This window comes from Pseudophryne corroboree, chromosome 5, assembly GCF_028390025.1.
Source record: "Pseudophryne corroboree isolate aPseCor3 chromosome 5, aPseCor3.hap2, whole genome shotgun sequence".
Lineage (NCBI taxonomy): Eukaryota > Metazoa > Chordata > Amphibia > Anura > Myobatrachidae > Pseudophryne > Pseudophryne corroboree.
Window position 1 is genome coordinate 802,072,032 of NC_086448.1, and position 14,661 is coordinate 802,086,692.

Consider the following 14,661-nt stretch of genomic DNA (forward strand, 5'->3'; position numbering starts at 1 on the left):
TCTGCTAAATTCGCCTTGCGACCGATCAACTCGGAATGAGGGCCAATGTTCATCTGCTTCATCCTTTGCAGATGTGTGTGTGTGTGTGTGTGTGTGTGTGTGTGTGGATGTGTGTGTGTGTGTGTGTGTGTGTGTGTGTGTGTGTGTGTGTGTGTGTGTGTGTGTGTGTAAAAGTAACAGCTTTAGATTTAAGCTTTATATTATGCACCGTTTAGGTATATTTCTGTTCTAAGCGTAAATTTATTAGTCACATTACATTTTGTCATTTGCATACCATATATAATATATAAACACAAGTAAAACATATATAAATATATATATATATATATATATATGTGTATATATATATGTTATAATTACTTTGCACACTAAATATGCACTTTGGTTGGATGGGCTTTGCATCGCTCCCTCATGGTCACAAGTGGTACTGCATGGTTTTCTTCTTGTGTCCAGTTCTATAATTTGTGGTGAATACCAGGCATCTACATACCACAAAACGTTTAATGTTGCCCAATTGGGACAAAGCACACCTCTGGTGGTTGTAACTATGGGGGTCATTCCGAACCGTTCGCACACAGCGGTTTATCGCTGCGGTGCGAACGGGTGTGGAATGCGCATGCACGGCGGACGTAGTGCACGTGCACGACGTTGCCCGTCGCTGCCTACAAAGGAAGCGGTCGCAGAGCCGACCGCAAAGAAGATTGACAAAAAGAATGCGTTCCAGGGCGGATCCGGACTGTTTAAAGACGTTTTCGGGGAGTGGTGAGTAAAACGCAGGCGTGTCCAGGATAACGAAGGGCGGAGGAGTGACGTCAAAGCCGGGCCCATCATCGCTGGATCCATCGCACAGGGTAAGTAGGTATAGGGCTAGTCTTTTTTTGCTTGAATTTTTTTAGCTTAGCAGGACTGCACAAGCGATCGCAGCCCTGCTAAGCTACAATACACTCCCCCATAGGCGTGGACTAGTTGATCGCAGCAGCAGCAAAAAGTTGCTGGCTGCGATCAACTCGGAATGACCACCTACTGTATGTCACTTTAGGGTTATGGTTGTTGGAGCACAACAACAGCTTCAGACTAAGTATTACTTGAGATGCTAAACTGGGTGCAGTACAGTAATGTGTTCCAGAAGTCCTGCACTTCACCGTGGCGGTTACAGCATTGCCCACACCTTACCCAGGTAAGTTAATGGTAATTAATTAGGGTGAGGGGTTCCCAAAATTTGGAGAACCACATTAGCTGCACATTGTAACACCCGTGACCTCATTAAATGTGTGGATTAAATGTGTTCTGAGTATATCGGTTGTCTATAATTACATGCGGAGTCATTTTAGACAAAAGTTATTCCAATACTTTATAAACGAGGCGGAAGCTGCAGCGCTGACCCCTAGGGACAGTAAATAGGAACTACTGGGCCTTTTTCACAAACTCGCAGACAAAATAAATTGTGAGCTGACAGTCCACGTCATTCCAGGCTCCGGTGCTGAGCATCTCCACGCAGTCTTCATACCCCGAGCCGTCATTGGGCTCACCGTCCTTCCAGCTGCTGAAGCTTTGCACCGGGGTGTTGTCTGTGTACATGAACTGCTTCTCTTTCTCAAAGTCATTGACGCCGATGAAGACCCTCAGTAATCCCATGCTGGAGATGTAATCGGCAATCAGTGAGTTGGTGGCCTGGTCCTTGGGCATCGCCAGCGTGCCACCTCTGATCCTACATTGAGTCAGGGCGTCCCTGTAATTGCGTTCTTCCTTCACAATGTAATAGAACTTCTCGTCTGTTTCCCGGATGCCAGCAATCACTTGTGACAAAGAAAAGACAGAGATTAATGTTATTACAGTATATACAGCTTGTAACATAGGGGGATTACACTCAGGTAGCCTGGTCAGTGGTGCGGGGCTTAGGGTGGCAAAAACGGGGCTGTCTGCCCGGTAACTCTGAGATTACCCGTACAGGGCCAGATTCTGAATTGGACGCGGTGGCTATGTTGGATGCAATGGAGCAGTTTTGTCTTCTGCGCTTGTGTCTTAGGGGGAGATGTACTAAGCAGTGATAAACGTGGAGAAGTGAGCCAGTGGAGAGGTTGCCTATGGCAACCAATCAGCATTGACGTAACATTTATAAGTTGCATACTGTAAAAGTATACAGAGTAGCTGATTGGTTGTCATGGGCAACTTCTCCACTGAATCACTTCTCCACTTTTATCACTGCTTAGTACATGTCCCCCTAAGTCGCACTGCGCATGCGTCCAGATTCCGCGCACACAGAGTCGCAGCTGCTATTGGGTGTGCGGGAGACGCATGGTCTCAGATGTGTTTTGGAAATGTATTGGTTGCTCCTGGGTGGCTTAGAGCCCAAAATGGCTTCCTTTTCATCATGAGGTAATAGAAATAACAAAACAGCCTGGCCCCCATTCATGGCACTAAGGGGTCTTATTACTTAGCCTTGGAGAGAGAGATAAAGTGGTTGTAGATAAAGTAACAGCCAATCAGCTCCTATTTGTCATTTTTCAAACACAGCCTGTGACATGTCAGTTAGGAGCTGATTGACTGGTACTTTATCTCCATCCACTTTATCTCTCTCCAAGGCTTAGTAAATAGTCCCCTAAATCACTTATCGCACCCTATCTATAATCAGAGGCGTCACTTACTTTTATAACACCCGGTGCGGTCGCGGGTGAAAAGGGGGCGTAGCTTCGTGGAAGGGGGCGCGGCTTCACGTCCAGACCCCCGTTTTCGGCACACTGTGGGTCGGGGGATACGGCCTTCACCCGGAGACTGCTGAATCTGCAGTGCTGGCTTCTGCACTGTGACAGGAGCCGGGTTGCAGCATCCAGCTCCTGTCACTGAGCAGGAGCCGGCACTTTGGTGTCACCCCTCAGAGGGTAACACCCGGGTGCGGGCCGCACCCCCCGCACCCACGTTGTGACGCCACTGTCTATAATGTAGCTAGCCTGCTTAGCGTCCCCTCTCAGGACTGCTGTCTCTCTCCTCAGATCCTTACTGGGCCTCTTCCCAGGCAGCCTCCTGTCTGAGACAGAAATGGCCTTACTAGCCTCTCCTCAGCTCCCCGCTGAGTCTCCCTCTAGCGGATTCCAGTCTTCTGGGACAGCCCTTCTCTCTGTATTCCTCTGAATCTCTCTCTGGCGGGCACACGGCCATTAACTCATTACACATCAGGGAGTTCCACTGAGTGGCCAATCTCGGATAATTGTTGGTTACGTTGCGCCAAGACAAGAAGGAAAGTGACGATAAGTAGGTGACAATACCAGTGCACTATGGGAAAATATAATATGGAGGATATCATAAGGGGGGCATTAACATCTCCTATATAATTGCCCACTGTGACTGTGTGGATAACGCTGGGAGTGGCTAGGAGCTCTCATTGGTTAGCAGCAGGTCTATCACACCCAGTCCACAGCTGATTGGGCGAGAAACGCCTTCCCAAACAGGTTACATCCAATGGGAGGCTCTGCCCTTTGGCTGCTGTGTGTTTCCCACAGCAGGATTAACAATGGGGCTGATGGAGCAGCAGCTCCAGGTCCACACCCCAAAATGGGCCCACTGCATCTGCAGCAACACACCCTCCAACAATTTACACATAAACATTGGGACAAATTTGAAAAGGGGCGTGTCCACGGGTACAGTGGCGTGGACACGCCCCTTTTCCTATACTTTCAATGGAAGTTTGGAGAGCCAAAAATCGGTACAGACCATAAAAAAAAGGTACTGTGCCTGCCAAAAAGGTGCAGCTGGAGGGTATGCCACTGCATCTGCAGCAAGTCTCTGCGCTGTAGATAGGGAAAAAAAAAACCTTTTACTGCAGCGTCCTACCTATGGGGGTCATTCCAACCCGTTCGCACTCTGCAGATTTTTGCAGCCGTGCGATCAGGTCTCAAAAGCGCATGCATGCGGGATGCAATACACAGGCCCGGTGTTTCCATAGAGGGATCCTGACGTCACCTCCAGGCCGGATCGTCACAACGGGTGAGTAAGTCCTGAGCTGTGCAGAGACTGCACAAGCGATCGCTCTCCTGCACAGCTTTTACCCCCTCCCCTGTAGGCGGCGATTACCTGGTCGCAGGCGCAGCAGTGCAAAAATCCGCCTGCGTGCGTCCAGGTCGGAATGACCCCCTATGTCCTGCTGCCAGTCCGCCTGCCCCATCAGGCATCAACAATCCCCACTCCCTAGCCGCGGCGCAGGTGGAAAAAAAGCTGCTGCGCCCATCGGCATAGATGTGTATGAAAGCGGCGCAGCGGAAGGCTTTCATAGCCCTCCCTGCGCCGCATACTCTCTGAGCCCCGGAGCCTCCTCTGCGCATGATGTCACAGAAGTGCCTCCCCGCCACAGCCGCGCCCAGATCCCCAGAGGCCCTGACTCTGCAACACAGCACCTGGGCTGCCGGCCTGGAAGCCCCGAGATGGCTAATGTAACGGATAGAGTGGGTGATATCGCGGAGGGTAATGTCTGGATCCTGAATCAATGTAAAAGGTGACAGTGCTGTGCAGTGCAGTGGGTGTGCAGTGTCACTGACACTGTACAGCACTCTCACCTTTTACATTGATTCAGCCAGTCAGTCAGTTCTGCCAGCCAATCACTATTGTTAGCGCTGGTGTCCCAACGCACCTCATTACAGGGACCCAACGCGCCGCATTACAGGGAAGTAGACGCATTAAATAAACTACAGCTCCCAGCAGCCCTTAGCGCCCAAGCATTCCGGCACTTAGGGCTGCTGGGAGCAGTGCATCTTCTTCCCTGTAATGCGGCACGTTGGGACACCGGCACTAACAATAGTGACTGGCTGCTGTGCGAATCACCGGGAGAGCCACTGCCAAAGGGAGGACAGCAGCTTAGCTGCTTCCAGGAGGAGAAGCATTACCCGCCCCTCCCCCACTCGCAGTACCTCCGGGCCCCATCAGCGGCACCCCCACCCCCCTTCACCACCTGCAGTGACTCCGGACCCCCTCCCCCACCCATGGCACCACCGCACCGCCCCTCCCCCACCCGGGGTGGCTCCAGGCCCCCTCCCCCACCCGCAGCACCCCCACAACCGCCCCTCCCTCACCTGCGGCACACCCAGACCCCCTCCCCCATCCGCGTCTCCCCCGCACCCGCCACTCCCCCATCCGCAGTACCTACTAGGTGATTCATCAGGCCCTGCGTACGCTGTTCACGTTGTAGCAAGGGGCTACGACCCCCTAACCATCGCACGCCCTTAGTACGTGCAATATTTAACCACTCACACAATTATGATTTGAGGTAGTACTCCATATAATACAAATATTGCACGCCACAAGGACGTGCAAGGGTTAAGGGGGTGTAGCCCCTTACGACGGTGTGAAGAGCGCCCGTAGGGCGTGGTGAATCACCTCGTTTATTATAACAACATAGGAGGCCGTTATAACTTATTACAACAATAGAGGGGCAACATACTTTTTAGCCCATAGAGAGTGTATTCAGTTTTTAAAAACTCACACCTTAGTAAATATACCCCTGTATTATACAATGTTCCAAAATAATCCATAATAACGAGGTCAGTAAATTACATGATTAACAAGCCCTCTGCTGTATTAGGTTGCTGCATCAGGGGGTTGGATGCAGTCAGCGCCATGTAACAGGTGATGTGTGCAAGTCTCCACGGTCATGCACAGACGTGACTTAGTCATCCTGCTGCTCGAGGCAGGAAATAGAATGCCTCCCTATACACAAACTGACATGCGTGTAACAGCTTGGTGTACACAAGGCATTACCTTAGCTGAATCATTAACAGACTTACTAACGAGCTACAAATTGCTCATTTAGCTAATGGCGGTAATAATAACATTAACAATTTGAAATTAATTTTGTCACATTTTGTCCTTCACCAGCGAAATTCAGCAGCAGCCCCTAACTGGAGAAACGGCTCTAAGGGCTCCGGATTCATTTATTTGCAGACTCTGGGGGAGCTGTATCAAACCTTGGAGAGAGATAAAGTGAAGAGAAAGTACCAACCAATCGGCTCCTGTCATTGTTCAAACACAGCCTGTAACATGGCAGTTAGGAGCTGTACTTTATCACTCTCCAAGGATTGATACATCTCCCCCTCTCTCTATAGTTGTTAATGTCTTGTGACGTTCCCATGCTGGTATTGTGGCAAACAGGAAGAGGAATTCTCCGGGCATTTGTCAGTTTATCTCTTGCACCAAGATATTTACATTTATACAGGTTGAGTATCCCTTATCCAAAATGCTTGGGACCGGAAGTATTTTGGATATCGGAATTTTCCGTATTTTGGAATAATTGCATACCATAATGAGATATCATGGTGATGGGACCCAAGTCTAAGCACAGAATGCATTTATGTTACATATACACCTTATACACACAGCCTGAAGGTCATTTTAGCCAATTTTTTTAATAACTTTGTGTATTAAACAAAGTTTGTGTACATTGAGCCATCAGAAAACAAAGGTATCACTATCTCACTCTCACTCAAAAAATTCCGTATTTCGGAGTATTTGGATATGGGATACTCAACCTGTAATAGTTATTTTTCCCCTAAGATATACAGAGGGACTGGCGGGATGTGGAAGCACCTAGCTCACTCCAGCCCTAGTGGTATTTGGAATGATGTGTAATAAGCCGCGTCCGCTCTTTGCTGACTTATTGATCGTTCTTCTATTCAAGAAACAGGTCTGTGGCAGAAAGTGACGTCACACGCACGCCGCGGCAGCTGAAACCTGGAAGCACTGTGAGCGCCTGGAGCCGGTACCCGGCTAGACGCTACCAGCATCCCACAGCAGGTCACCAGGCTGTCAGCAGTCAGCTAGTGATAGCTATTGCTTTTTCCCCACAACAGGAGCTAGCCGGAGCACCACAAATGGACTTCCTAGCGCCCCCTACAGGACAAAAGAAAAGAAGAGAGATCAGAGACGGGAGTCCGGAGGCTGGGAATGAACCCATGTGCACCCAAAAAATAAAAGAAGGTACGTGCTGGCAGCAGTACTGAGAAAAAAGTAGGAGGGGGGTGGGGGAGTGAATCAGAGTACAGTAGCTGCCAGTGTCTGAAAGGGTTTTGTTTTTTACTTTTTTATTTAATTGTGTGTGTGTATATATATATATATATATATATATAATTATTATTACTTTTTTATTTATTTTTTTTATTTAATTTTTTTTAATTATTATTATTATTATTATTATTATTATTATTATTATTATTATTATTTTTTTTGGGGGGGGGGGGGGGGGAGTGTTGCGCAAATTACTTCTTTGCCCCGGGTGTCAGGAATCCTAGTTTCGGCCCTGCTGGGGGCATAACTGTTGACTTGGGACATAACTACTGGGAGCAGGCTAATGTTTAAGTTGATAATTTTTGTATGGCCCCCGAAGGATTTTATAAATATCCAAATGGCCCTTGGTAGAAAAAAGGTTCCCCACCCCTGTATTAAATGGTTAGTCAAACAGCCTAAGCATAAGCCCCTCCCTACCACCTTTTTTTGCCCCAGTCCGACACTGCCTAACACCAAGGTTCAAATCCAGGGCATGGGACCCCCCCAGATAAGCACAGGCCAACCGCCCCAAGGACTCACACTAGTGAGAAGTTAAAGTGGTAATAGGTGTTACATAGGTAAGACGCAGCAGCTATGTGTCTGGAATGTTACACAGGTGAAAGGCAAATAATTAGAAAGTTAAAAGGTGGAACTACAAGTCTCAGCATGATAGCACCTCCTATTATGTTTGGAATTAAGGTGTGCAGTGTAAGGTCCGCAAGGAAGGTAAGGTAAAAAGCCATTAGGCTACATGACGGAAGACCAGCTTTTGTATTTTACAGAGTTAATCAGGCATACCGTACTCACCATTTTTGAAAAACTTTAAAGAGGATTTGAGCTGGCTGACCCTTAGATCCAGCTGGCCCACCGCTCTCCGGTATCTTCCACAGTCGCAGAAACTGCCTAAAGAGAACAAAAACACCATAACACCGCAAAATAAAACAAGAAGCCGATGACAGATGATAGCCAATCCCCTCCACGTCCTCCTTTCCAAACTCGCAATGCACTTCTGCCCCAGCTCCGGTTACTCACCTGTCAACTGAATCCAACTTCTTGCCGATTTTGATCCTGTCTCCGCCTTTTTGGTCTTACCACTATGAGCCCCTGGCCCACTTGAGAAGCTACCCCCAGAGCCGTCCCTGACCAGTTTGGTGCCGATTTTATATTGCAGCCAACCCTACCTCCAAGAATTGTATTCCTACGCCGTATGCCCGCTTGGTGTAATGGTGCCCTAAGTATCTGCTTATATGACCTATGCCACTGGCGTTTCTATAAGCGTTAATACTCACCCCTCCGGAGTCCTGCGCCGACGACGTCACCGGCGCTGTTAAACCCCTGTGAAAATTACGCAGCTGGCATTTTTCCGGAGATCTGCGCCCTCTAGTGCTCAGACTATACAGCGCTCCTGCAGGGCCCCAACGGAGGATGCAGCACACGGACCTCCTCCTCTCTTAAAGCGCCCCTGACCTATGCCCAGGGCCAGTTCTGCCTCCCCAGGCCCGTATTCTGCTTCAGCCTTATCTGTAGAAACACTGCAGATGCTGAAACCACATTCTCACTGTTATGAATGTACAGTAAGAATATGAAAAAAAATAATAATCAAGCAGCAATTGGAACTAGAGATGAGCGGGTTTGGTTCGCCGAGAACCGAACCCCCCACCCCGAACTCCATGTGTCAAACACGGGTCCGAGGCAGGCTCGGTTGTTCCCGTCTGACTCGGAAAACCCGAACGAGGAAAAACGTCATCATCCCGCTGTCGGATTCTCGTGAGATTCGGAGTCCATATAAAGAGCCGTGCGTCGCCGCCATTTTCACTCGTGCATTGTAGAGGGTACAGAGAGGACGTGGCTACGTTCTCTCAGTGTCAAATCTCAGTATCAGTGCTCAGTATCAGTGCTTATTGCTGCTCAGTAATACTAGTACAGTGTCTCTATTGTGCTGCATCGTGCTGCTCAGTGTGGTGCACCTCTTTTTTTTTCTTTGCATCATGTGCTGTTTGGGGAGTATTTTTTGAAGTGCCATCCTGTCTGACACTGCAGTGCCACTCCTAGATGGGCCAGGTGTTTGTGCCGCCCACTTGGGTCGCTTAGCTTAGTCATCCAGCGACCTTGGTGCAAATTTTAGGACTAAAAATAGTATTGTGAGGTGTGAGGTGTTCAGAATAGACTGGAAATGAGTGGAAATTATGGTTATTGAGCTTAATAATACTATAGGATCAAAATTACCCCCAAATTCTATGATTTTAGCTGTTTTTGAGGTTTTTTAAAAAATCATATCACCCGAATCCAAATCGCATCCGAATCCAAAACCCGAAAGGGAGGTTTTGCCAAAACGCGTCTGAATCCAAAACACGACCGTGGACCCGAATCCAAAACCAAAACACAAAACATGACAAATGCCCACTGCACATCTCTACTTGGAACAGGGACATTCTGTACTGATCATCTCCCCATCTGGCTATTGTTACTATATTAGTGAGTTGTAAAATGACAAATACATGTTATGAATGACAGAGAATTGGCGTACTGTACCTGCTTTGCCTTTTCCTCCTTGCAGTCCGTCCAAGCCTTTATAACCCTTGTCACCTGAAACATACGTCCAGTACACTTACACCTAATAAATTGTTTGCAGATATAATTATTACCAATATTTGACTACATTTATAACTGTTATATCCTGCAGGTAGATCATTAGACATTCCTTGCACATGCCAAATGGTGACCGTATATTTAATATCCCGATCAAAAGCGCTCTCCTTAGAATACATTGGGCGGGAAGTCCCGAGTTCAGCGGCCATGTGGGATGCTGAACTCTGGTGTTTTTTTAAAGCAGCAATCAAGAAAAAGGCATGGTTTAACCTGGTACATGATTGCCTCTTTAAAAAAACATATGCCGGGGCACCAAAGCAAGTGCCCTCCTTGTCATTTAAGTTTTTAAAAAAAATTATAATTATATATATTTATACACTGCTCAAAAAAATAAAGGGAACACTAAAATAACACATCCTAGATCTGAATGAATGAAATATTCTTAATAAATACTTTGTCCTTTACATAGTTGAATGTGCTGACAACAAAATCACACAAAAATTATCAATGGAAATCAAATTTATTAACCCATGGAGGTCTGGATTTGGAGTCACCCTCAAAATTAAAGTGAGAAAAACACACTACAGGCTGATCCAACTTTGGGGTATATTTACTAAGGTCCAGATTTTGACCGAGATGACGTTTTTTCTTCAAAGTGTCATCTCGGGAATTTACTAAGCAAAAATCTCGGCAGTGATGAGGGCATTTGTAATATTTTGGAAGTCCTAGGAAAAAATTACGAATCAATACACCATCGGTCAAATACGCCTGCAATTTGGTAGAAATCGGTCATTTACTAATAAGTGCAAATCACAAACACTGCCGACAATAGCCAAACACTGCCGTGCTGAAATACAATTCGTGAAAAAGTGCTAAAAAAAACCAGACCTGCTTTTTTTCCCCGTGATTGGATAGGCATGCACGGATCCATGAGATCCGTGCATGTTTTTCAGTGGGAAGGGGTGGGAAAGTGTTATTTAAAAAAAAAAATGCGTGGGGTCCCCCCTCCTAAGCCAAACCAGCCTTGGGCTCTTTGAGCCGGCCCTGGTTGAAAAAATATGGGGTAAAAAATGATAGGGGTTCCCCCATATTTAAACAACCAGCACCAGGCTCTGCGCCTGGTCCTGGTTCCAAAAATATGGGGGACAAAAAGCGTAGGGGTCCCCCGTATTTCTGAAACCAGCATCGGGCTCCACTAGCCAGATACATAATGCCACAGCCGGGGGACACTTTTATCTAGGTCCCTGCGGCCCTGGCATTACATAACCAACTAGTCACCCCTGGCCGGGGTACCCTGGAGGAGTAGGGGCCCCTTCAATCAAGGGGTCCCCCCCTCCAGCCACCCAAGGACCAGGGGTGAAGCCCGAAGCTGTCCCCCCCCATCCAAGGGCTGCGGATGGGAGGCTGATAGCCTTTTTGTCAAAAAATGAATATTGTTTTTAGTAGCAGTACTACAAGTCCCAGCAAGCCTCCCCCGCAAGCTGGTACTTGGAGAACCACAAGTACCAGCATGCGGTGGAAAACCGGGCCCGCTGGTACCTGTAGTACTACTACTAAAAAAATACCCCAATAAAAACATAAGACACACACCGTGAAAGTAAAACTTTAATACATACATCCACACCTCCATATACACATACTTACCTATGTTCACACGAGGGTCGGTCCTCTTCTCCATGTAGAATCTATGGTGTACCTGTTGAAAAAATTATACTCACAAAATCCAGTGTAGATGGCTCCTCTTTTAATCCATTTGTAATCCAGGTACTTTGCAAAATAACAAAACGGACACCCGACCACGAACTGAAAGGGGCCCCATGTTTTCACATGGGACCCATTTCCCTGAATGCCAGGAACCCCCTCTGACTTATGTCTAAGACGGTTCCAACAGCCAATCAGGGAGCGCCACGTTGTGGCACCCTCCTGATTGGCTGTGTACTCCTGTAGTGTATGACAGGCAGCACACGGCAGTGTTACAATGTAGCGCCTATGCGCTCCATTATAACCAATGGTGGGAACTTTGTGGTCAGCGGTTGACTGAAAGTAACCTCACCGCTGACCACAAAGTTCCCACCATTGGTTATAATTTTTTTTTTATTTTAACACTGATTTAAATTTTTCAAAAGGTGCACAATGAAGCCCAGCACGGATCTCTCAGATCCGGCCGAGATTCATTGTATTAAAGTCGGCAGTGTTTTACAAGTCACTCACGTAAAACACTGCCAAAAAAAACGAATGACATCGACATCGGTAAATCCGAAAATGCAGAATACGACAGCTTAGTAAATTAGTCGTAATAAATTCAAAAAGTTGCAACTTTACACTTTCGATGTCATTCGTGATTGAACTTTGACCTCAGACGGGAAAATACGAATTTTAGTAAATATACCCCTTTGATGTAATGTCCTTAAAACAAGTCAAAATGAGGCTCAGTAGTGTGTGTGGCCTCCACGTGCCTGTATGACCTCCCTACAACCCACACAAGTGGCTCAGATAGTGCAGCTCATCCAGGATGGCACATCAATGCGAGCTGTGGCAAGAAGGTTTGCTGTGTCTGTCAGCGTAGTGTCCAGAGCATGGAGGCGCTACCAGGAAACAGGCCAGTACATCAGGAGACGTGGAGGAGGCCGTAGGAGGGCAACAATCCAGCAGCAGGACCGCTACCTCCGCCTTTGTGCAAGGAGGAACAAGAGGAGCACTGCCAGAGCCCTGCAAAATGAGGGTGGTATGAGGGCGCGACGCCTAGAGGTGGGGGTTGTGCTTACAGCCCAACACCGTGCAGGACGTTTGGCATTTGCCAGAGAACACCAAGATTAGCAAATTCGCCACTGGCGCCCTGTGCTCTTCACAGATGAAAGCAGGTTCTCACTGAGCACATGTGACAGACGTGACAGAGTCTGGAGACGCCAAGGAGAACGTTCTGCTGCCTGCAACATCCTCCAGCATGACCGGTTTGACAGTGTGGGGTGGCATTACTTTGGGGGGGGGCTGCACAGCCCTCCATGTGCTCGCCAGAGGTGGCCTGACTGCTATTAGGTACCGAGATGAGATCCTCAGATCCCTTGTGAGACTATATGCTGGTGCGGTTGGCCCTGGGTTCCTCCTAATGCAAGACAATGCTAGACCTCATGTGGCTGGAGTGTGTCAGCAGTTCCTGCAAGACGAAGGCATTGATGCTATGGACTGGCCCGCCCGTTCCCCAGACCTGAATCCAATTGAGCACATCTGGGACATCATGTCTCGCTCCATCACAGGCTGTCCAGGAGTTGGTGGCTGCTTTAGTCCAGGTCTGGGAGGAGATCCCTCAGGAGACCATTCGCCACCTCATCAGGAGCATGCCCAGGCATTGTAGGGAGGTCATACAGGCACGTGGAGGCCACACACACTACTGAGCCTCATTTTGACTTGTTTTAAGGACATCACATCAAAGTTGGATCAGCCTGTAGTGTGTTTTTCCACTTTAATTTTGAGTGTGACTCCAAATCCAGACCTCCATGGGTTAATAAATTTTATTTCCATTAATAATTTTTGTCAGCACATTCAACTATGTAAAGAACAAAGTATTTAATAAGAATATTTAATTCATTCAGATCTAGGATGTGTTATTTTAGTGTTCCCTCTATTTTTTTGAGCAGTGTATATATATATATATATATATCTCATACATACTTACTGTGTTGCCCCCTTCTCCGGGAGGAGGCAGCGTTATAGGTGCATGGGGGTGTGGCCGGCAGCAGGATGGGCGTTCCAGGGGCATGGCCAACAGGGTAGTGGACAGTCCAGGGGCGTGGCATCATGATCGCGTCATCGCGGCTCCGCCCCCCGCTATGCAGTGCAGAGAAAAGAGGCGCTGTATAGTGGGGGGCAGAGCTACGATGATGCAATTCAGCGCGAATCGCGTCATTGGACCCCCTCGGACCGCCCACTTGTTCTCTGCTGTGGGCGGCCAAGGAGGGTCGTGGAGGGGCAGCACGGAAAGCGGCAGGCTTGCCCACCTTTCCGGGGGAGGCGGGAGGGCCACCCTATTTTTGGGAGCCTCCCGGACATTCTGGGAGGGTAGGCAAGTATGATCTCACATTTATAATCCAGCAACACTAACGCCAGCCCAGCCAGCAATAGACGGAAGAAGGAACAAGACGGAGTCACCTTGTGTTCTAAGCTGCTGTTCTCTGGACTGTGAATACTGATTTTTCCTTTTTGCTTTATATATGAAATGTTATTGTTTTGGAGTTTACATCTCTATTATTCTGTGCTTGATACAGCGAGTGGCATCTACCAAATCCCTGGAACCCAAACTGCCCTCATAAAAGTCTGAATTGTTCAGGACATGGGGGGTCAATCCGACCTAATCGCACGCTGCCGTTTTTCACAGCGCAGCGATCAGGACAGAACTGCGTATGCACCGCAATGTGCAGGCGCGTCGTACGGGTACAAAGAACATTGTAGCTGAGCGATGGATTTAACGAAGAATCCATTTGCACAGCCGATCGCAAGGAGATTGACAGGAAGAAGGGGTTTATGGGTGTCAACTGACCGTTTTCTGGGAGTGGTTGGGAAAACGCAGGCGTGTCCAAGCGTTTGCAGGGCGGGTGTCTGACGTCAATTCCGGGTCCGGACAGGCTGAAGTGATCGCAGCGGCTGAGTTAGTTCTGGGTAACTCAGAAACTGCACAAAACTTTTTTGTACGCTCGGCTGCACAGGCGTTCGCACACTTGCACAGCTAAAATACACTCCCTCACAGACGGCGACTATCTGCTCGTAGCGCTGCAAAAAGTAGCTAGCGCGCAATCAACTCGGAATGACCCCCATGGACTTGAGCAGTATTGAAAGTTCTAGACAGTGATGCTGAGACTTGCTGACTCCAGTGACTAATGCGCCCTACACACTGGGCGAGAATACTGAAAGATATGAACGATCTCGTTCATTAATGAATGAGATACCGTTCATATATTTCAGTGTGGAGGCACCAGCGATGAACGATGCGCGGCCCCTCTCTCGTTCATCGCTGGTGCCATACAGGCCAATATGGACGAGATCGTCCATATT

The 14,661-nt window shown here is 48.0% G+C and overlaps 1 protein-coding gene across 6 annotated transcripts in view; it reads right to left on the minus strand.

Moving 5' to 3' along the window:
• Nucleotides 1-220: 220 nt before the first annotated feature.
• COLEC10 (collectin subfamily member 10) overlaps nt 221-14,661 on the minus strand; it is a 278,842-nt gene continuing 264,401 nt past the window's right edge. For all 6 annotated transcript variants that reach the window (XM_063924471.1, XM_063924470.1, XM_063924468.1 and 3 more), the window contains 3 exons: nt 9,559-9,612; nt 7,834-7,929; nt 221-1,796 (listed from right to left, as the gene is read on the minus strand). In XM_063924471.1, the coding sequence (XP_063780541.1) occupies nt 1,405-1,796; nt 7,834-7,929; nt 9,559-9,612 (542 nt within the window). In that variant the 3' untranslated portion in view covers nt 221-1,404. The remainder of the gene's footprint in view (nt 1,797-7,833; nt 7,930-9,558; nt 9,613-14,661) is intronic.